We start from the raw sequence: 23,573 nt of genomic DNA on the forward strand, positions 1-23,573 counted from the left end.
AGGGAGAGATGCAGAAAGGCAGAGAGGGAGTTTAAATGATGAATACAGACATACATCAAAAGGGAAATCTAAACTCGAAGAAAACAGAAAATGCTGTAAATACTCAACAGGTCTGACATGATATGTAGAGAGAGAAAAAGATTTAATGTTTCTTATGAAAGCTGACAGAGCTGAATCCCCATCTCTCCAGGGACACCCTTATGAATATTCCCAACATTGGTCGCGTTTCCTTTGGATTCCAGTGTTTTAAGTGGGGGTTGGGATTGGTCCATGTCCTCTCTGATTGCCCATTGGTTGGAGAAGGGTGACTGATGGGGTCTGAAAAGGTTCATGGCAAAAGGTCATGGAGTTGAAATGTTTAATGCTGCTTCTCTGTCCACTCGGTTATCTCCGGCATGTTCAGTTTTTAGTATCACTACTGTAGTAGCACCTGCAGACACAGCCCCGTTTGTGCAGAGGGGCTTTCTACTGTTGACTACACTGACATCATGGAATGTGGAAGTTTATTCTTTGAGGGGTGGGTCAGGGAGCTATGAGTCCCCAGAGGTGTTGCAATATAACTATAAACACCTGGGTATGTGGCTTAGTGTCTTTGCTGGAAATTTTCCCAGTTTTCTTCAGTCTAATTTATTTATGGATTTGGGTTGGAACTAACCTGACGTCAATATTTATAATACTTTGCCAGGAAAGTTCACACACAGGAGAGAGTAGATTTACTTCATCTGAGTCAGCAAACCCTGAGCCAGCAACACAGAGACCAGTCAATTAACCTGAGTCTACCAACTAATTTGAATCAATCACTTCGGTCACCTTACCTGGGTCAGCACTTGGAACCAACACTGTGACCAGTTAACTGGCCAGGAGTCAGTTAACCACAGAGTCAACTAACCTGGGTTCACGAGCTGGGGGTCAACTAACCTGGGCCAGTAATCTGCTAATCTGAATCAAAAAACTCACTTCAGGAGTCAGCTCCTTGGATCACCACTGGGACAGTCTGTAATCTGGATCACACATGGATAGTCTATAGTCTGGATCAGCACAGGCACATCCTGTAATCTGGATCAGCACTGGAATAGTCTGTAATCCGGATCATCACATGGCTGGTCTATAATCTGGATCAGCACTGGTACAGTCTCTATTCCAAATCAGCACTGGAGCAATCTCTAATCTGGATCAGCGTGGGATAGTCTATAATCTGGGTCAGCACTCGGACAGTCTATAATCTGGAACAACACTGGGAGAGTCTATAATCTGGAACAGCATTTAGACAGTTTATAATCCGGGTCAGCACTAGGACAGTCTATCATCTGAATTAGCACTGGCACAGTCTATAATTCAAAACAGCTCTGGGACAATGTATAGTCCCGATCTGCACTGGGACGGTCTATAACCCAGCTCTGCACTGGGGACAGTATCTAACCCAGCTGTGCACTGGGATACTGTCTAGCCGGGGTCTGCATTGGGGCAGTATCTAACCCGGCTGTGCACTGGGACAGTGTCCAGGCCGACTCCTGGCTGCAACTCCCCGCCTCCCTCGCTCTCTGAGCCGGCCTCTGCTTTCCCGGAATGTCGGCGCTAGACGCTGCCGGCTTCGTGCTGGCCCTGCTTGGCTGGGTGCTGATCGGAGTGTGTCTGGGGGTAGACCAGTGGAGAGTCTCCACTCTGGACGGCAGTGTCATCACCACCTCTACCATCTACGAGAACCTGTGGAAAAGCTGCGCTAGCGACTCGACCGGAGTTTACAACTGCAGGGACTTCCTCAGCCTGTTCGGCCTCTCAGGTACATTCTAGCAGCGCCCCGAGGAGGGTGGAGGGGTGTGTGCGTGTGAGAGCAGGGAAGAGGAACAAAGCAGAGGGGCTACAGCCTTCATACTGACACTGGGTGCCCCATTCACCCTGTTTCAGCCCCTCCCATAATCCTGTAGCAATTCCAAGTTAATCCCACTGCCCACATTCTCTCCATAGTCCTGCATCAATCCCTCAACTAATCTCGCTTCCCAGCGCTTTCCCTTTAGCCCTGTGTCAATCTGTAAACTAATCTTCACTGTCCCATTCACTCCCCATTGTTCTGTATCAATCCCAAACTAGTCCTAAAACGTGCGGGTTAGGTGAATTGGTCATGCTAAATTGCCCATAGTGATAGGTGGGTAGTAGGGAGTAGGTGAATGGGTTTGGGTGGGTTACTTTTCGGAGGGTCAGTGTGGATTTACTGGGCCGAAGAGCCTGTTTCTGCACTGTAGGGAATCTAATCTAATCTAATCTATTCCTACTGTCCTGCTCTCTCCCCATAGCTCTGTATCAATCCCAAACTATTCCCATTGTCCCGCTCTCTCCCCATGGTCATCTATCAATCCCAAACTATTCCCACTATCCCACTCTCTCCCCATAGCCCTGTACCAAACCTAAACTATTACCAGTGCCCGCACCTCCCTGTAATCCTGTATCAATCCCCAAACTAATCCCACTGTCCCACACTCTCTCCATAACCCAGTACCAATCCCAATTTAATCCCACTGCCCCACACTCTCTCCATAGCCCAATATCAATACCAAACTATTTCTACTGCCAGGCTCTTTCCCATTGCCATATTTCAATTGCAAACCAATCCCACTGCCTTGCATTTTCCCTGTATCAATCCACAAACTAATTCCACTGCCCAGCTTTTTCCATAGTCCTGTATCAAATCCTCAAATTAATCTCACTGCCCCATTCTCTCCCCATAGCCCTCTATCAATACTGTACTCTACCCATAGCCTTTTATCAATGCCAAACTAATACCTCTGCCCTACTGTCTCCCCAGAGTCCTGTATCAATCCCCAAACTCATCTCACTGCCCCACATTCTCCCCATATGCCTATACCAATCCCAAACTAATCCCACTGCCTCGAATTCTCCTCATGATTCTGTATCAATCTAAATACTAATCCCACTGTGCCACTGTGTCTCCACTTACCTGTATCAATCCTCAAACTAATTCCACTGCCAGACTCTCTCCCCAATGCCATATTTAAATCCCAAACTAATCCCACTGCCCCGTGCTGTCCCCATGGCCCTCTATCAATACCCAACGAATCCAACTGTCCAGCTCTTTCCATAGCCCTGTAGCAAATCCTCAAGCTAATCTCACTGCCCCAGTTTCTCCCCGCAGGCCTGTTCTGTCCCAAACTAATCCCATGGCTGTGCACTCTCCCCACAGTCTAGTATCAATCCCCAATCTAATACCACTGCCCCACTCTCTGCATAGCCATGCATTGGAGCTCTGTATCAATCCCAAACTAATCTCACTGCCCTGCTGCCTCCACATAGTCCTGTATCAAACCCAAACTAAGTTCACTGCCCGGCTCTCTCCCCATAGTCCAATATCAAACCCAAACTAATTTCAGTACCTCACTCTCCCCCAGTAGCCCTGTAACAATCCCACATCAATCACACTTCATTCATCATTCTCCCTACTTATGCACCTCCCAATAGTCAGTCATACAGCGCATTGATGAGAAAACATCTCAAATGCTATGTGCCATTATGGTCTCCTTATTTAATTAAGGATGTAAGTGTGTTGGAGATGGTTCAGAGAAGGTTTACTAGATTTATACCTGGGATGAATGGGTTGTGTAATGAGGAAAGACTGCACAGACTGGGCCTGTACCCACTGGCATTTGAAAGAGCGAGGGGTAACTTGATCGAAGTGTACAAAATGCTGAATGACCTTGACAAGGTGAATGAGCAAAGGGCTGTCTCTCCTTTTGGGTATGTCCAACATAAGGAGGCATTGCTTTGAAATGAAGGATCACCCATTTCGGACACAGTGAAGGGAAACATTCTCTCTCCAATGGTTGTGTGACTTTGGAATTCCTAACATGCAGGGATGGTGGGGTCATTGAATATTTTGAAGGGTTGGTTCTGATTGGGAAGGAGACGCAGTGGTTATTGGTGGTAAGTGGGAATGCAGAATACTGACAATTCAACAATGATCTTATAAAATGGCAGAGCAGGCTTGAGGGGCCAACTAACTAAAAACCCCATTGCCTCACTTTCTCTCCAGTCCTGTATCAATCCCAAACTAATCCTACTGCCCCACTCTCTCCCCATACCCTGTATTAATCCCCAAACTAATCCCACTGCCCTGCGCTCTCCCATTGTCCAGTATGAAACCCAAACTAATGCCAATGTCCTATTCTCTTCCCATAGCCCTGTATCAATCCTAAAATGATTCCCACTTCCCCTCTCTCTCCCCATAGCACTGTATAAATCCTTAAACTAATCCCACTGCCCTGCTTATTCCTCATAGCCCTGTATCAACCCCAAATGAATCCCACTGCCCCATTCTGTCCCTATAGCCCTCTATCAATTCCAAACTAATCCATTGTCCTATAGTCTCCCCATAGACCTGTATCAATTTGCAAACTAATCCCACTGCCCTGCTCTCTCCCCATGACACTGTATCAATTCGCAAACTAATCCCACTGCCCCAGACTCTGCCAAAGGACTAGACGTGGCAAATGCTGGAAGGATTTTGCTCATAACCATGGAATCTAAAACCAGGGATCACAATCTGACGATATGGGGTGGGATGAAGAGAAATATCTTTAACCAGAGAGTGGGGAGCCTGTGGAATTCTTTGCCACAGAAAGCGGTTGAGGCCAAAACATCGTGTGATATCAGGAAGACGTTCCATATTGCATTTAGGGTGAAAGGCATCAAAGGACAGAGGAGGAAAGCAGGAACAGGTTATTGATCTGCCATATTGAATGGTGGAGCAGACTCAAGGGGCTACATGGCCTCTCCTACTCCTGTTTTCTTTCATGTTACTCTAATTCTGGTCTCTTGCGTATCCCCAGTTTTAATTGTTCCACCTTTGGCTTCAGTTACCTAAATTCCCCCAAATCCCGAGCTTTGGAATCCTCACCTGACATACTCTATGCTACTTTCTCCCCACCCCCACCCTCCTCTAGCTTATCTCTCCACGCTTCAGGGTCTCTGCCTTTATTCCTGATGAAGGGCTTTTGCCCGAAACATCGATTTCGCTGCTCCTTAGATGCTGCCTGAACTGCTGTGCTCTTCCAGCACCACGAATCCAGAATCTGGTTTCCAGCATCTGCAGTCATTGTTTTACCATAGTTAAAACTACCCTCCCACCCACCCACAACTCCATCCTACCTCCTTCAAGCCCATCTCCATCACCGGGACTCTGACAGCCTGCTCCAACATCTGCTGCTGTGACTCAGTGTCACACTTGTGCTCCCTTGAAGCCCCTTTCAGTAGGCGCTTTACAAATGCAGTGTTATCAATCAGCACATACTCGTACTCAAGAAAGATAACAGAATGCTAGCCTTTCCATCTAAGAGGACTGGAGTGTAGGAATTCAGAAGTTATGCTGCAACTATACAAAACCCTGGTTAGACCTCACTTTGGAGTACCGTGAGCAGATCTGAACTCCACACCTTAGGAAGGGTATATTGGCTTTAGAACAGGCACAGTGTCAGTTTACAAGAATAATACCTGGACTTCAGGGGTTAAGTTATGAGCAAAGATTATGTACATTAGGCCTGTTTTCTCTAGAATTTTGACTGTTAGGAAGTAATCTGGTCAAATCTTCAAGATAATAACAGGAAAAGACAGGATAGATAAACTATTTCCATTGGTTGGAGAGTTTAGAACTAGGCCATTGTCTAAGCATTGGGGCCAGATCATTCAGGTGAGATATTAGGAAGCGCTTTGACACACAAAGGCTGCAAGAAGTTTGAAATCTTCTCCCTCAAATGACAGTGGATACTGCGTTAGTCGTTAATCTTAAACCTGAAATAGACATTTCTTTTTATTAAGCAAAGGAGTGAAGGGATATGGGCCAAAGGCGTAAAGGCCACAGATTGGCCAGGATGTCATTGAATGGGGGAACAGACGAGAGGGGCTGAATGGCCCATTCCAATGTTCAGACAAATTCAGAAAAGGAGGAATCCATTTGACCCTTCAATAGTGCTGTGCCATTCAGCAGCTGACTCGGTTGTGCTGCCTTCCTGCATAGCCCCCTCCATTCCCTGTAAACCTTTCGTATACTCTGTCACCCACGCCTGCTCACTGCTGCCAGCACCTATCGGCTCCAGAATTCCAGAGGCTGTTTTGGGCATTGTGAGGGACTCTGGGGAAGTGGGACCACTCAATGCAGTCAGCAGTCCTTTGGTATCTCTGGGACTATTATCCTCTGAGGCAAAGCGCTGTCAGTACAAAAGTGTGTCCCCAAATGATATGAAGGTTAGAAAGGACACAAGTCCGGCCCTGGGAGTGTCTGATGGGGGACAGTGTAGAAAGAGCTTTACTCTGTATCTAACCCCGTGCTGTCCCTGTCCTGGGAGGGTTTGATGGAAGACAGTGTAGAGGGAGCATTACTCTGTCTAACTCCATGCTGACCCTATCCTGGGAGTGTTCGATGGGAAACAGTGTAGAGAGAGCTTTACTCTGTATCTAACCCCATGCTGTCCCTGTCCTGGGAGTGTTTGATGGGGGACTGTGTAAAGAGAGCTTTACTCTGTATCTAACTCCGTGCTGTCCCCGACCTGGAAGTGTTTGATGGGGGACAGTGCAAAGAGAGCTTTACATTGTATCTAACCCCATGCTGACCCTGTCCTGGGAGTGTTTGATGGGGGGCACGTGGAGGGAACTTTACTCTGTACCTAGCCCCTTGCTTTCCCTTACCTGGGAATGCTTTGTGGGACAATTGATGGATACCCTATTGTGCGCCTCCCTAAAATCTCTGATCTCACCCCTTCCTGTTACACTCCTTTCTGTCACCATAGCCTGGGAGACAGTGTCTTGACATTACCCCTATGACTTGTCTACTGAACAGGCCAAACTCAATATTTCAATGGAGTCAGGACAGTGTTGTCCTGAGAGTGCTCTGCATTGATCTTAGATGTCAGGGGGCTCAGTTCAACAGGACACCTGATGTTGATTGCTACCTTATTCCACCCCCAACTCCCCAGGCACCCATGTTGAAAACTGTATTAAAGAAACACTGAGGACCACAAAGGTGCAGAATCTACTCTTTTTGGGTCAAGTGTTGCTGGGTTATCTGGAGAGTTGTTAATATGCATTCAGATGAAGCCTTTAAAGACCTTTGACGTGAATGGCTTTTGAAAACAAGGGTAGAAGACAGATGAGAAACATTGTCCTGCTGCCGAGCAACATGAGAACGTAGGAGGAGGCCCTCAACCCCATTCAACCCCTCAGGCCTGTTCTGGCCATTCAACTAGATGAGGACTGACCTGTGGCACTACTCATGAAACAGGGAGAGACAAGTTGCCTGTTAGAAAGAGAGAACTGCTCAGTAGCTCAGTGATTGCGGCAAGTTTCGTTCAGAGAGGGGTGCAGGTGAACTGGGTACAATCAAAGACCTGTAACATCAGCAGCATAGTTTGGCAGTCTCCCTAACAGTCGGGGCAGAAGAAAAGTCCCGAATGTTTTATATGTTAGTGACAGAAAGGTTCCGTCAACAGAAGGTGATAGAAGGTAACATGGAGTGTTTGCACAGCGACAAAAAGAGCTCAGCATGGCCACACCCACTGAGACAGTCCGTTCTGCTATAACGTGACAATTGTGTTCCTTGTGCTGTAGACGATCGCTAACCGAAAATCGCTATGTCCGTTCAGGAGAAAGTTTGTGTTATCCAAACAACGTCCACAGTTCATCAATCGCGTTATAGCCAAGCTGTGCTGACAAAACCCACGTTATAGCAGAACGCCCTGTACGGTCGTTTAAAGTGGAGGGAGGTGACCGTTCACTGAGGTTTGAGTGTCTCTAAATTGGTTGTTGAGGGTAAAAAAGGTTGTATCTTTTTCTCTCTTATTTGTAACGAGACCGTTTCAGATGGCTTTTGCAAAAGAGTTTTTTCTTTTTTGCATTCTTTTGTTAATAAATAAAATTTTAATAAAATAAATAATGACGTTCTTTTGTTAAACGCACACTGACAGTCTCCTTGAAATATGATCAGTGACTGTGAACAATTTAAAACAAAACTTCAACTTTTGGTCCATCAAACCAAGTTTCGATCTCGGGTTTAACTTGCCCAGCTTTACCATCAGCTGGGATCAGGGCAGTAAAGCCCTGGCAGAACCTCATCTGAGCCCATGAGTGATTTGGTTCTTATTGCTTGGATGTTGTTTGATCGCATTGTCAAGGATCTCATTCAATCCAGGGACGGATATGATGGGGACATTGTCTGTAAGGTGTGGATTCGGTGAGTATGGTGGGACAGTCTGCGGGACAGCTCTCCTAAATCTGGCTCAAGTCCTTAGATGTCAATTCAGGGGATTGTGACAAACTGAGAGAGAGAGAGAGAGCTGTTTTGCTGTTGCTGTACGCAAGATAGATGACAGCAATATTTCAAGCCTCCTTCAACTGCACCCATAACCTCTATATCCAGATGGACAAGGATATATGGGGACATCATTTCCTATAAATTCCCCTCTGAGCCACTCGCCATCCTGACGTAGAAATATATTTGCCACTCCTTCAGTGTGGCCAAGTGAAAACCCCTGGAATCCCCTCCCCACCAGCACTATACTGAACGGACTGTAGCAGGTCAAGAAGGCATGTCCCTTATTAGAACTCAGCAATAGGACGCTCAGATCGGAAGATTGAGTCGAACAATGTGTTCTCGATGATCGACTATGGGGATGGATCACCGCTCAGATCACAGTCCGTGTTTTATCAGCCCCACTGCGAACTATAATAAGGCTAATGCGTGAACTTTGAAGCTGGGTTGAGATAACAGCGAGATTAGATTACAGAACCTTGAGACAACTTTCCGATACGAACCCAGTGTCCAGGTTGAGTGTGTTCTGTGTTTCGGCATTTACTATCTTTTTTACATCCGCTCAACAACTGTCACCTCGTTACACAGCATGAAAAACCCTCCATCGCAGAGTGAACTCTGTTGCTAAGAGGAAATCTAAATGTTCCTGAGCTGGTTATAACCCAATATGAGACAGCAACGACTCCAATCTGGATTAACAATTCACCCCTACAGAATTAAACTTCTCTGCTTCGTCACACCAGTCCTTCATTACTCCAAGTCAGCTTTTCATGCATGCATGTATTGTCCAGCATTCCCAATGTTCCAAATAGGAGATGGAGTTTGATTTGGATAAATGCAAGATATTGCATTTTGGTAAAATAAACAATGGCAGGACTTCTACAATTAAAAGCAAGGCCTTGAGTGGTGTTGTAGGACAGAGGGACCTAGGGGCTCAGCTACATAATTTTTGAACTTTGTGTCGACAGGGTGGTTAAGAAGGCGTTTAACATGCTTGCTTTCATTGCTCAGACCTTTGGGTATAGGAGTTGGGACATCATGTTGAGGTTGTACAGGACGCTAATGAGGCCACTCCCGGAGTACAGTGTCAAGTTCTGGTCTCCCTGTTATAAGAACGATATCATCAAGAGGATTTAGAAAAGATTTACCAGGGTGTTGCCTTGAATGGACGGTTTGAGTTATAAGGAGAGGCTGGGTCTTTTTCTCACTGGAGCGTAGGAGATTGAGGAGTGACATTCTCGAGATTTATAACATCATGAGGGGTGTAGGTAAGGTGAATGGTAGCTGTCTTTTCCCTACGATGGGGGATTTCAAAACTAGGGGGCATATTTTTAAGGTGAGAGGAAAAAGATTTAAAAAGAACATGAGGGGCAACCTTTTTACACAGAAAGTGGTTTGCGTGTGGCATAAACTTCCAGAGGAAGTGGGGGATGCAGGTACAGTTACAAGGTAAAAAAGACATTTGGTTAAGTACATGTATAAGAAACGTTTGGAGGGATATGGGCCAAGTGCAGACAGGTGGGACTAATTTAGCTTGGGATTATGGTCGGCGTGGACTGAAGGGATTGTTTTTGTGCTGTATGACTCTACGACTCTATAAACTAGTATTTAAATTGCTAATTTCCTCTGTAATTACTCACTATATAATACAATACTATACTAATATACCTCCTGGCTTTTCCACATCCATGCACTCACTGTGAGAGTACATCTTCTGGCTAATTCAATAATGCCACACTGTTAAGCTGAGAGCTTGTAACATGGTGGCAGGGACTGAGATTGAATGTTGAACATTGAATTGGGCCAGATGGCTTACTCCTGCTCCCATTCCTTATGGTGATGTGCAGCAGGTTCCATATCAAATTAAAGTTGACTGTCACACAACTAATCACTGATATGAGCATCAAACTATCCTGCATTGTCATAAAATCTGATCTTATCATGTAATAAAGCTTTTTACTTCTATATAGAGTATCACAGCATGCTATAATGTTCAAGTGTAAGAAATGTAAGAAATGGGAATAGGTCATTCAGCCCATCGAGTCTGTCCTCCCATTCCACACGACCATGGTGATCTTTGGTTTCAATGTCACGTCCCACCCGCTCTGTATATTCCCAAACATATCTCAATGTCAACTCTGTCAAACTCCTTAAGAGTTCTTGTAGTTCTCAATGAGATCACCTTGCATTTTTCCAAACTCCAAAGGGACAGTGCGCTGGCTCAGCTGTTAGCAACTGCCTCACAGCACTGAGGTCCTGGGTTCAATCCCAGCCTTGGGTGACTGTCTGTGTGTTCTCCCTATGTCACAGTGCCCAGAGTGGGAAGTAACACTGAAGATTTTGTCCTTTAAACGCAGACAGCAGGAACCACATTTCTGTAAGTCTGCTTGGTTTGTGCATATGTCCCACTTATGCTGAGTAACCCTCAGAGCCTGGCTTGTTTAGGTCAGCAATTCAAGTACTCGGTTGGTAGGGCCTTGATACCTGTGATTGGGTGCTGGGTATCAATGTCATGGTTTGATTGGGTACTGGGTATCTGCAATGCTTTGGTTGGGTCAACTAGGTATCTGGTGATTTTTTTTACATTCACTGGTGGGATGTGGGCATTGCTGGCTGGGCCCAGCATTTATTGCCCATTCCTAGGTTCTCCTTGAGAAGGTGGGGGTGAGCTGCTTTCTTGAACTGCTGCAGTCTGCCTACAGTGCCATTAGGGAACGAATTCAAGGATTTTGACCCAGTGACACTGAAAGAACGGTGATATATTTCGAAGTCAGGTTGGGCAGTAGTTTAGAGGGGAGCTTGCAGGGGGTGGTATTCCCATGTATCTGCTGCCCTTGTCCTTCTAGATGGAAGTGGTCGTGGGTTTGGAAGCTGCTATCTGAGGATCTTTGGTGAATTCCTTCAGTGAATCTTTAGATGGTACACACTGAGCATCAGTGGTGGAGGGAGTGGATAATTATAGATGTGGTAGAGCCTGCTTGGCCCTGGATGGTGTTAAGTTTTTTGAGCATTGGAGCTGTCCCCATCCAGGCAAGTGATGAGCATTAAACCACACTCCTGCCTTGTGGCTTGTAGATGGTGGACAGGCTTTGAGGAGTCAGAAGGTGAGTTACTCGTCAGTGTTCCTAGCCTCTGACCTGCTCTTGTAGCCACTGCATTTATATGACCTGGGCAATTTTCCACATTGTTGGGTAGATGCCACTGTTTAAACTGTATTGGAAGAGCTTGGCTAAGGACGCAGCAAGTTCTGGAGCCCAAGTCTTCAGGACTATTGCTGGAGTATTGTCAGGACCCATATCCTTTGCAATATCTGGCGCCTCCAAAATTTTCTTGAGTTGAATGGCTGAAGACTGGTATCTGTAATGCTGGGGGGCACTGAACGATGCTTCAGCTTTATTTTTGCACTGATGTGCTGGGCTTTTCCATCATTGAGGATGGCGATATTTGTGGAGCCTCCTCCTCCAGTGAGTTGTTTAATTGTCCAGCACCATTCATGATTGGATGTGGAAGGACTGCAGAGCTTAGATTGATCTGTTGGTTATGGATTCCTTAGCTCTGTCTATCACTTGCTTCTTATGCTGTTTTGGCAAGTAGTCCTGTTTGGTGGCTTCACCAGGTTGACACCTCATCTTCAGATATTTCTGGTACTGCTCCTGGCTGCACCCTCCTGCACTCTCCATTGAACCAAGGTTGATCCCCTGGCTTGATGGTAATGGTTGAGTGGGGGATATGCCAGGCCATGAGGTTACAAATTGTGTTGGAGTACAGTTCTGCTGCTGTTGATGGCCCACATGGATGCCCAGTCTTGAGCTACTAGATCAGTTCAAAGTCTGTCCCATTTAGCTTGGTGATACTGCCACACAACACGATGGAGGGTATTCTCAATGTGAAGGTGGGACTTGGTCTCCAAAAGGACTGTGTAGTGGTCACTTTGACCGATACTATCATGCACAGATGTTTCTGCAACCGACAGATTGGTAAGGATGAGGTCAAGTATGTTTTTTCCTCTTGTTCATTCCCTGCCCACCTGCCACAGACCCAGTCTCGCAGTGATGTCCTTTAGGACCCGACCAGATTGGTCTGTGATACTGCTGCCGACCCACTCTTGGTGTTGGACATTGAAATCCTCCACCCCCTGAGTACACTCTGTGCCCTTTTCATCCTCAGTGCATCCTCTAGTATTGTTGGACATGGAAGAGTACTCATTCATCAGCCAAAGGAAGATGGTACATGGTAACGAACAGGAGGTTTCCTTGCCCATGTTCAACCTGAGGCCATGAGACCATGGGGTCTGGAGTCAATGTTGAGGATTCCCAAGCAATTCCCTCCCAACTGTATCCCACTGTGCCACCATCTCTGCTGGGTCTGTCCTGCCAACGAGACAGGACATATCCAGAGGTAGTGTGGTGGTGTCTGGGACATTGACTGTAAGGTATGATTCCGTGAATATGACTATATCAGGCTGTTGCTTGACAAGTCTGTGAGAAAGCTCTCCCAATATTGATAAAAACAATGACTGCAGATGCTGGAAACCAGATTCTGGATTAGTGGTGCTGGAAGAGCACAGCAGTTCAGGCAGCATCCAAGGAGCTTCGAAATTGACGTTTCGGGCAAAAGCCCTTCATCAGGAATAAAAAAGCTGAACTGCTGTGCTCTTCCAGCACCACTAATCCAGAATCTCCCAATATTGGCACTAGCCCCCACCTGTTAGCAAGGAGGACATTATGGGATCGACAGGGCTGTTTCTGCCGTTATCTTTTCCGGCGCCTAGGTCAGTGCGAGATGGTTTGACCAGTTTCATTTCCCTTTGCTGAACATTCGGGTGATTGATACAACTGAGTGGCTTGCTAGGCCATTTCAGAGAGCGGTTAATTGTCAACCACATTGGGCTGTGGGTCTGGAGTCACATGTAGGCCAGACCAGGTAAAGGATGGCAGTTTCTTTCCCTAAAGGACATTAATGAACTGGATGTGTTTTTCCTGACAATCAATTTATCGAATTCATAATTCCAAATATTTGTTTATGAATTCAAATTCCACAATCTGCCATGGTGGGATTTGAACCTGGGTCCCCAGAATGTTAGATGAATTTCTGGATTAATCGTCTTTAGGGTGACATGGGTTAGCACTGCTGCCTCATGGCACCAGGGACACGTGTTTGATTCAAGCCTCGGGCGACTGTCTGTGTGGAGTTTGCACATTCTCCTTGTGTCTTTGTGGGTTTCCTCCAGGTGCTCCAGTTTCCTCCCACGATCTATAGATGTGCAGGTTAGGGTGGACTGGCTATGCTAAATTACCCAAAGGGTTGTGCAGGCTCGGTGGGTTAAGTCATGTGAAAATGCAGGATAGGGTTATGGGGCCTGGATGGGAGGGTCAGTGTGGACCAGTTGGGCCAAATGGTCTCTTTCCACACTGTAGGGATTCTATGATCTAGTGATAATGCCACTAGACCATTGCCTCCCCATAACTGATTGGACACTGGTATCTGTTTGACTGCATGGTGGGTATCGATGTGGTGATTTGACTAGTTGACTGGATGTTGGGATTGGCTTGTTTCCATATTCTATTGCAGTGTGATGAATTGACCACTGGATTCTCACCCAACCTCTGTCTCCTGTCTGTAGATTATATCCGTGCTTCCCAGGCCTTGATGATCATTTCCATCTTGTTGGGATTTTTTGCTGGAATTACCAGTTTATTTGGACTGAAATGCACACTACTAGGTAACACGGAACCCACTGTGAAGTCAAAGGTGGCTACTGCTGGAGGGATCCTGTTTATTATAGCCGGTGAGTGGGTGGGGAGCTGAGTCCCAGTGCACTGTGTAAGGGTGAGTGGGAAGGTGTGTATGTGTGTGTGTGTGTCTGCGAAGGTGTGTCTGTGTGTCTACATGTGTCTGTAAGTGTGTGTGAGTTTGTGTGTGTGTGCGCGCACGCATGTGTGTGGTCAGATGGGGTGGGAGCTGGTTGGTAGGGGAGGTGAGTGTGGATCCGAGGGGTGTAAGATGGGTGTTGTGACCAGGGGAGGATGTGACACAGGGAGAATGGGATTTCAGAGGGTGTGATTTGGGGTGTGTGCGAGTTGGGGGTGGAATGTATTGGAGGGGTATTGAGTTGCGCAGGTATGAATTCAGAGGCTGTGAACTGGTGAGCTATGAGTTGAGGGGATTGGAATTGGGAGGGTGCGAGTTGGGGGTGTGTGAGTTGAGGGCGTGTACGTTGGAAGGGTTTGTGTTGGGGAGGTGTAAGTTGGGGAGGGTGTGAGTTGGGAGCGTTTGAATTGGGAGGGTGAGTTGGGGAGGCTTGAATTGAAGGTATTTGTGTTAGGAGCATGAAGATTGGGAAGGTGTGGGTTGGGAAGGTGTAAGTGGGGGAAGGTGTGAGTTGAGGAAGGTGTAAGTTGGGAATGTATGGGTTGGGAATGTGTGGGTTGGGAAGGCATGAGTTGGGGAAGGTGTGAGTGGGGCAAGGTATGGGTTGGGAATGTGTGGGTTGGGAAGTTGTGAGTTGGGAAGACGTGAGGGGGGAAGTTGTGAGTAGAGGAAGGCGTGAGTTGGGAAGGCGTGAGTTGGGAAGGCATGAGTGGGGGAAGGTGTGAGTGGGGGAAGGTTTGAGTTGGAAAGGTGTGGGTTGGGAAGGCATGAGTTGGGAAGGCGTGAGTGGGGGAAGGTGTGAGTTGAGGAAGGTGTGATTTGGGAAGGCGTGAATTGGGAAGGCGTGAGTGGGGGAAGGTGTGAGTTGGGAAGGCATGAGTTGAGAAGGCGTGAGTTGAAGATATGAGTTGGGAAGGTGTGAGTTGAGGAAGGTGTGAGTTGGGAAGGTGTGAGTTGGGAAGGTGTGGGTTGGGAAGGGGTGAGTGGGGGAAGGTGTGAGTTGGGAATGTGTGGGTTGGGAAGACATGATTTGGGAAGGTGTGAGTTGGGAATGTTTGAGTGGGAGGTGGGAATTAGGTCTGATTTTGAAGGATGTGAATTGGGGGAGATGGGAAATGAGAGTGTAGGTCCTGGGAGTGAATTTCATGGGGGAGGGGAGGGGGTGTTGTTAGTGAGTAGTGCTGTGAACTCTGCTCATTCTGCTTTCCTCAGTGTTTGACAATACTGTAATTCTGAGGCTGTGATTAACAGTGGTGGGTTTGAGGATGCATAGACCGAGGATGGTGTATTTGGCATTGGTGCATTTGACGTTGGTGCATTTGGCATTGGTGTGTTTGGCATTTGACATTCGTGTGTTTGACGTTGATGCATTTGACAATGGTGTATTTGGCATTGGTGCGTTTGACAGTACGTTTGATGTTGGTGCATTTGACATTGGTGTGCTTGACATTGGTGTGTTTGGCGTTGTGTATTTGACAGTATGTTTGGAATTGGTATGTTTGGCATTGGTGCATTTGGCGTTGGTGTGTTTGGTGTTGGTGCATTTGGCATTAGTATGTTTTGCATTGGTAAGTTTGACATTGGTGCATTTGGTATTGGTGTGTTTGGCATTGGTATATTTGGCATCTGACATTGGTGTGTTTGATGTTGGTGTATTTGGTGTTGGTACGTTTGACAGTGCGTTTCATGTTGGTGCATTTGATGTTGGTGTGTTTGACATTGGTGCATTTGGCATTGGTGCATTTGGTGTTCGTCTGTTTGGCACTGATGCATTTGGCATTGGTGTGTTTGGCATTGGCACATTTGCTGTTGGTGTGTTTGGTATTTGGTGTTGGTGCATTTGGCATTGATGTGTTTGGCATTAGTGTTTTAAACATTAGCATGTTTGATGGTGATATTTTTCTTCCGCAGCCCTGTGTGCAATGGTCCCAGTTTCCTGGTATGCCTTCAATGTCACTGTGCAGTTTTATGATCTGACCTACCTCGGTACCAAGTAAGTGACTGCCACGTGGTGAGCTGGCATTCCTCAGGCAGGTGACAGTTTGGGTCACCATCCAACGCTCAAACCTGACTCCTTTGCACAGGAACATGCCCATATTGAAGGGAGAGAGCAAAACCATCCTTGAGAAAAGGGTGGGTGACAGTAATGGGACGCACTGTCTCAGTGCAGTATTCCCTCAGTGCTGTGCCTCTGAGTGGGTAACCCCCTCACTGCTGGCTCTCTCACCCTGGGTTCAAGGTCCCCTGAGTGAGATGTGAACCCCCAGTGCAGCGACTCCGAATTGATGCATAGTTTGGATGCCGCAACCAGAGATGTGACTCCCCCGAGGGTCGGGGTTGGGTAGATTCAGCATCCGGGATGACTGAGTGAATATATGACCTGGATTTAGACCTTCCATCCCTCCCGATTCATCGGTCCATGTGGATCAGGAGCGGAAGTAGAGTCATAGAGATGTACAGCATGGAGACAGACTCTTCGGTCCAACTCATCCATGCCAACCAGACATCCCGATCTGACCTTGTCCAATTGCCAACGCTTGGCCCATATCCCTCTAAACCTTTCCTATTCATATACCCATCCAGATGCCTTTTAAATGCTGTAATTGTACCAGCTTCCACCACTTCCTCAAGCAGTTCATTCAATAGACAATAGGTGCAGGAGTAGGCCATTCTGCCCTTCGAGCCTGCACCACCATTCAATATGATCATGGCTGATCATCCTTAATCAGTATCCTGTTCCTGCCTTATCTCCATAACCCTTGATTCCACTATCTTTGAGAGCTCGATCCAACTCTTCCTTAAATGAATCCAGAGACTGGGCCTCCACTGCCCTCTGGGGCAGAGCATTCCACACAGCTACCACTCTCTGGGTCAAGAAGTTTCTCCTCATCTCTGTCCTAAATGGTCTACCCTGTATTTTTAAGCTGTGTCCTCTGGTTCGGCACTCACCCATCAGCAGAAACATGTTTCCTGCCTCCAGAGTGTCCAATCCTTTAATAATCTTATATGTCGCAATCATATCCCCTCTTAGTCTTCTAAACACAAGGGTATACAAGCCCAGTTGCTCCAGTCTTTCAGTGTAAGGTAATCCTGCCGTTCCAGGAATTGACCTCGTGAACCTCCGCTGCACTCCCTCAATAGCCAGAATGTCTTTCCTCAAATTTGGAGACCAGAACTACACACAGTATTCCAGGTGTGGTCTCACCAGGGCCCTGTACAGCTGCAGAAGAACCTCTTTGCTTCTATACTCAATCCCTCTTGTTATGAAGGCCAGCATGCTATTAGCCTTCTTCACTACCTGCTGTACCTGCATGCTTACCTTCATTGACTGGTGTACAAGAACACCCAGATCGCTCCGTACTGCCCCTTTACCTAAATTGATTCCATTTAGGTAGTAATCTGCCTTCCTGTTCTTGCCACCAAAGTGGATAACCATTCATTTATCCACATTAAACTGCATCTGCCATGCATCTGACCACTCACCTAACTTGTCCAGGTCACCCTGTAATCTCCTAACATCCTCCTCACATTTCACCCTGCCACCCAGCTTAGTATCATCAGCAAATTTGCTAATGTTATTGCTAATACCATCTTCTATATCATTAACATATATTGTAAAAAGCTGTGGTCCTGGTACTGATCCCTGCGGTACCTGCCATCTCTGCCTGCCATTCCGAACTAGAGCCGTTTATCACTACTCTTTGTTTCCTATCAGCCAACCAACTTTCAATCCAAGTTAGTACTTTGCCCCTAATACCATGCGCCCTAATTTTGCTCACTAACCTCCTATGTGGGACTTTATCAAAAGCTTTCTGAAAGTCCAGGTACACTACATCTATTGGATCTCCCTTGTCCATCTTCAGAGTTACATCCTCAAAAAATTCCAGAAGATTAGTCAAGCATGATTTCCCCTTCATAAATCCATGCTGACTCCGACCTATCCTGTTACTACTATCCAGATGTGTCGTAATTTCATTCTTTAAAATAGACTCTAGCATCTTTCCCACCACTGAGGTCAGACTAACTGGTCTATAATTTCCTGCTTTCTCTCTCCCACCTTTCTTAAAAGGTGGTACAACATTAGCCACCCTCCAATCCGCAGGAACTGATCCCGAATCTATCGAACTCTGGAAAATAATCACCAACGCATCTACGATTTCTCAAGCCACCTCCTTCAGTACCCTGGGATGTAGACCATCAGGACCCGGGGACTTATCAACCCTCAGATCTAACAGTCTCTCCGAAACAATTCCTGGAAAATATAAATTCCCTTCAGTTGAGGTCCTTCAGCCACTGTTACCTCAGGGAGATTGCTTGTGTCTTCCTCAGTGAACACAGATCTGAAGTACCAATTCAATTCTTCTGCCATTTCTTTGTTCGCCGTAATATATTCCCCTGTTTCTGTCTTCAAGGGCCCAATTTTAGTCTTTTTTCTGCCTAAAAAAACTTTTACTATCCTCCTTTATATTATTGGCCAGTTTACCTTCGTATCTCATTTTTTCTCTGCATATTTCCTTCTTAGTAATCCTCTGTTGTTCTTTAAAAGCTTCCCAGTCCTCCGTTTTCCCACTTATTTTTGCTATGTTATACTTTTCCTCTTTTAACTTTATATGTTTCTTAACTTCTCTTGTCAGCCACAGCCACCCATGCCTCCTCCTAGGATCTTTCTTCCTTTTTGGAATGAACTGATCCTGCAACTTCTGCATTGTACACAGAAATATCCGCCATGGTTCCTCCACTGTCCTCCCTGCTAAGGTATTGCACCATTGAACTTTAGCCAGCTCCTCCCTCATAGCTCCATAGTTCCCTTTATTCAACAGGAACATTGTCACTTCCGATTGTACCCTCTCCCTCTCAAATTGCGGATTGAAGCTTATTATATTATGGTCACTACTCCCCAATGGCTTCTTCACTTCGAGGTCACTGACCAATTCTGGTTCATTGCACAATACCAAATCCAGAATTTCCTTCTCCCTGGTCGGCTCCAGCACCAGCTGTTCTAAGAATCCATCTTTGAGGCACCCCACAAAGTCTCTTTCTTGAGATCCAATACCATCCTGATTCTCCCAGTCTACCTACATGTTGAAATCCTCCATAACAACTGTAGTAACATCTCTGCGACAGGCCAATTTCAGCTCCTGATTCAACATTACATCATTCCATCCATGCACCACCCTCTGCATGAAACACTCCATGTTGTGCCGGCCTTTTATCCTACTCTAAGATCAAACTAACCTACATACCCTTCATTGTACTATCTTCTGTGTGCCTACCCAAGTGTAAACGTCCCTAATGTATCTGACTCTACTACCACTGTTGGCAGTGCATTCCACACACTCACCACACTCTCTTGCCTCTTCAGTCCTTTCTAAATCTATCCCCCTCACTGTAAACCTATGGCTTCTAGTTCTTGTATATTTACCCTATCAATGTCCGCCCAGGATTTTATAAACCTCTATAAGGTTACCCCTCAGCCTTCGACACTCCTGACACTTCAGAACATGGATCAAATATTCAAGTTTAGACAAAGAGAAGAAGGGATGACATGGTGGCTCAGTGGTTAGCGCTGATGCCTCATAGCGCCAGGGACCAGGGTTTGATTCCAGATTTGGGCAGCCATCTGTGTGGAGTTTGCACATTCTCCTCGTGTCTGCGTGGATTTCCTCGGGGTGCTCCAGTTTCCTCCCACAATCCAAAGATGTGCAGGAGAGGTGAATTGGTCATGCTAAATTGTCCCATAGTGTTCAGGGATGTGTAGGTCAAGTGTATTAGTTGGTGGTAAATATAGGGTAGGGGAATGGGTCTGGTGGGATACTCTTTGGAGGGTCAGTGTGGACTTGTTGGGCCGATTGGCCTGCTTCCACACTGTAGGGATTCTATGATCATGGTCTTTCATCCCTGCTTTATCCAAACTCTCTGTTCTGCCCATCCCTTCACTTTGGCTTTTTCCCACTCTGTTCATAGAGTCATAGAGATGTACAAAATGGAAACAGACCCTTCGGTCCAACCCGTCCATGCTGACCAGATATCCCAACCCAATCTATTCCCACCTGCCAGCACCCGGCCCATATCCCTCCAAACCCTTCCTATTCATATACCCATCCAAATGCCTTTTAAATGTTGCAATTGTACCTGCCCCCACCACATCCTCTGGCAGCTCATTTCATATACGTACCACCCTCTGTGTGAAAAGGTTGCCCCTTAGGTCTCTTTTATATCTTTCCCCTCTCACCCGAAACCTATGCCCTCTAGTTCTGGACTCCCCGATCCCAGGGAAGACTTTGTCTATTTATCCTATCCATGCCTGTCATCATTTTGAAAACTTCCATAAGGTCATCCCTCAGCCTCTGATGCTCCAGGGAAAACAGCCCCAGCCTGTTCAGCCTCTCCCTATAGCTCAAATCCTCCAACCCTAGCAACATCCTTGTAAATCTTTTCTGAACCCTTTCAAGTTTCACAACATCTTTCTGATAGGAAGGAGACCAGAATTGCATGCAATATTCCAACAGTGGCCGAACCAATGTCCTGTACAGTCGCAACATGACCTCCCAACTCCTGTACTCAATACTCTGACCAATAAAGGAAAGCATACCAAATGCCTTCTTCACTATACTATCGACCTGCGACTCCACTTTCAAGGAGCTATGAACCTGCACTCCAAGGTCTCTTCCATCATGCAACTTTGTCTATTTGCCTTTTCCTCCTCCCCCGCCCAATTTGTCCACCTCCCTGTTTGCTTTGTCTATCTGCCCACCTGCTCTCCCCCTTTGTTACAAAGATGAGTGGAAACACTTCCATCCTGTCACAAAACCCTGCACTAAAAGTTGCAAGTTAGCAATGCTATTGACCTAACCAGGAGCAGAAAACAAATCCATTGGTTAGTGTTGGAAAAGGAGAAATCGCGGAAAGTCTTTGATGCCTCCTGCCAACCACTAGCAATAGTCCTGTGGTTAGTGAGTCTGTCTGGAGGAGTGTGGTTGGGGGGGGGGGGGAATGTTCCTTTGGCAAAGGTTTGGAGAGTGAGGGGGTGCTTAAGGAAGGCCTACAGTTGTCAATACCCACCGTTGTCTCCCCCCCTGTCTGATGCGAGGTACGAACTGGGACCGGGCCTCTACATTGGCTGGGCGGGAGCATCTCTGGAGCTGATTGGTGGGATCTGCCTGTGCTGCTCGTGCCGAACTGCCAAGGATGTCAGAGGGTAAGTCTCAAAGCCCCTCCTGTTGTGGGAGCGTGTTAACAGCACCGTGGCTGCCCCCACCCCAACCTTGTCATGGGTCCTACTGTATCCCCAGGGTGCTGACCTCTCCGGCCTGGGATTGGCACCATCCCTCACTCCTCCAACTCCTCCCCCTACTCAATGGGGTGCCTGGATCTGCCCCTTTGTCCATTTGAACACCACCCCCTGGGCATTGCCTGGGGTACTGACTCCCTGGGCCCTCCTTCGTTGGGCACCGAATGTCTTCCCTCCTCGAACACACTGACTCTCTGCAGCCTGCCAACCCCAACATCTCCCCCCCACTCCTATCTGGGCACCGTGCAGTCCATGCCCACTCAATAGCGAACAATGAGCATCCGATGCTATTTCACAGAGATTGGAAAAAAAATCAACATTCTCCTCTTTGGAAATGGAGAATGCTCCCACACGACCACGCTGCTCCCCCTTGCCACCTCCTGCACCATCCCCTCCCTGCTGCTTCCTCCCTGGTTCCAGCCTGCCTCCCTACATGCCCAGAGATGAGCCAGACACGGGCTCAACACCTTGAGATCTCACGTTGACGAGTGAGATGGTGGATCCGTCACTCTCATGTGTTTTTTCTTGCAGTAGCTACACGTACACATACAGGACGGCCAGATCCCCCCAGCCGGGAGAGGTGACCAAGAAGTGGAACTCGGAGCCGGATAATGCCAGCAACTACGGGAAGAACGCTTACGTTTGAGGGCGTTCTTACCTCTGGTGCCTTGACTCTGGTGCATGGGCTTGGGGCGGGGGGTTCTTACTCTGTGGGGGATGGCTATCTCCTGTCACCCGACATGCATCCACTTCCAAACCTCGTGAGATAGGACTGGAGTGGGTTTTTTCTCTCTCTCTCTCTCTTATTGCCTCTTGCTAAAAATATCTGATCATTGTTTCTGACGGAGCTTCTATATAACCGATCGATACAACATGATTCAATGCGTGTCTCTCTCTCTCGCTCTTTCTCCCTCCAACACTTCGCTGCCACCAGCGAAGAGAAACCAGACTTAATGTTTCAGGTCCGGTGACTCTCAGAACAGTCATCCTTACCTAGTCTGGCCTGGCCTGCCTGTGACTCTAGACCCACAGCAATGTACTTGACTCCTTTGGGAAATTAGGGATTGGCAATAAATGATGGGCCTAGCCAGCGACGTCCTCACCCCGTGAGTGAATCAAAGAAAAAATGAGCAAGCCTCCTCTGTTCTTTGAGAGGTGACAAAAATGAAATCAAATTTTGTGGTTGATGGAGAAAGCAGAGGTGAAGGCAAAAATGGATCTTATCAAATAGTGGAGCAGACTCAAAGGGGCCGAATGGCTTAATTTGCTTCTTGCTCCTATTGTGAAAGCAAGTCGGTGTGAAACATGCCTGTGATAAAAGATCAGTTGCTAATTTCCTTTGTGCTAATCAGTGACTGTATTACGCACTGATAATATCGATTGATTAGTTCTAATGAGACCTGGAATCTTGTAGTGCACTTCAGCCTTAACAATTGAAAGTGAGATATTGTATCCCTGATAACCACCTCCCCACCCCCCACTCCCCCGTTTGTAACGATACACAAATCTCCCACCGGAAGGCTAGAAATGATCTCCAGGGCGCGCACTGATTAATTGTTCTGTATGACCGGGCATAGAAGATTCTTCCGAAATGCTCTGCAAATTCACTTGTAAACATGGCGCGGGAGAGTGACTTTGTACTTTACCCTCACCTTAATAATAATACTGTCCGAATCAACAAAAAATGTAATCAGATTAATAAAACTGCGTCCAGGCTTATAAACTTTTATTAAAGTTCACTTCCAAATCCGGCAAGAGCTTTATGTGGATGTTTCGGGGTTGTCTATAATTGTGGGGTCTCCGCGTTGGGAATTTTGCATTTTATTTGGGATAAGGATAAGTTCAGTGGTGCGTTTTTGTGTGTACGGGATGCCCAGAAAGGTACAGATTCCTTTGTGAGCGCTCTGGACTTTGAATCGGAGTTCAGATCCTGAGAATACCTTGATTGCTGCCGCCTCAGCTGATGGAAATTTCTGAATGACCCTGGTGTAATAAGGAACCAACAGTTCAATCCTTGTTCCGCTGCCACCTCAACCAGCTCCTCATCATGATGTTCAGCTTGATCTGGAGCCCCTCTGCACAAATGCGTCACCTCATAATTGT

General features: G+C 46.8%; 1 protein-coding gene across 1 annotated transcript; it reads left to right on the forward strand.

Moving 5' to 3' along the window:
- The first annotated feature begins 743 nt into the window (after positions 1-743).
- On the forward strand, positions 744-23,215 carry LOC140492592 (claudin-15-like). Its single transcript, XM_072591577.1, has 5 exons — positions 744-1,780; positions 13,932-14,096; positions 16,091-16,172; positions 21,270-21,377; positions 22,002-23,215. Exons 1-5 carry the CDS (start codon positions 1,567-1,569, stop codon positions 22,114-22,116), a joined length of 684 nt encoding a protein of 227 aa, XP_072447678.1. The 5' UTR covers positions 744-1,566; the 3' UTR covers positions 22,117-23,215.
- Positions 23,216-23,573: the final 358 nt, after the last annotated feature.

Source organism: Chiloscyllium punctatum, chromosome 21 (assembly GCF_047496795.1).
Source record: "Chiloscyllium punctatum isolate Juve2018m chromosome 21, sChiPun1.3, whole genome shotgun sequence".
In the NCBI taxonomy this organism is placed as follows: domain Eukaryota; kingdom Metazoa; phylum Chordata; class Chondrichthyes; order Orectolobiformes; family Hemiscylliidae; genus Chiloscyllium; species Chiloscyllium punctatum.

What these genes read in the sequence shown, in the direction of transcription:
- LOC140492592 (XM_072591577.1), top strand. Translation starts at nt 1,567, where the DNA reads ATGTCGGCGCTAGACGCTGCCGGCTTCGTGCTGGCCCTGCTTGGCTGG. An exon ending in CAGCCTGTTCGGCCTCTCAG is followed by an intron (nt 1,781 to 13,931) that starts GTACATTCTAGC and finishes TCCTGTCTGTAG; the next exon opens with ATTATATCCGTGCTTCCCAG. An exon ending in CTGACCTACCTCGGTACCAA is followed by an intron (nt 16,173 to 21,269) that starts GTAAGTGACTGC and finishes GTCTGATGCGAG; the next exon opens with GTACGAACTGGGACCGGGCC.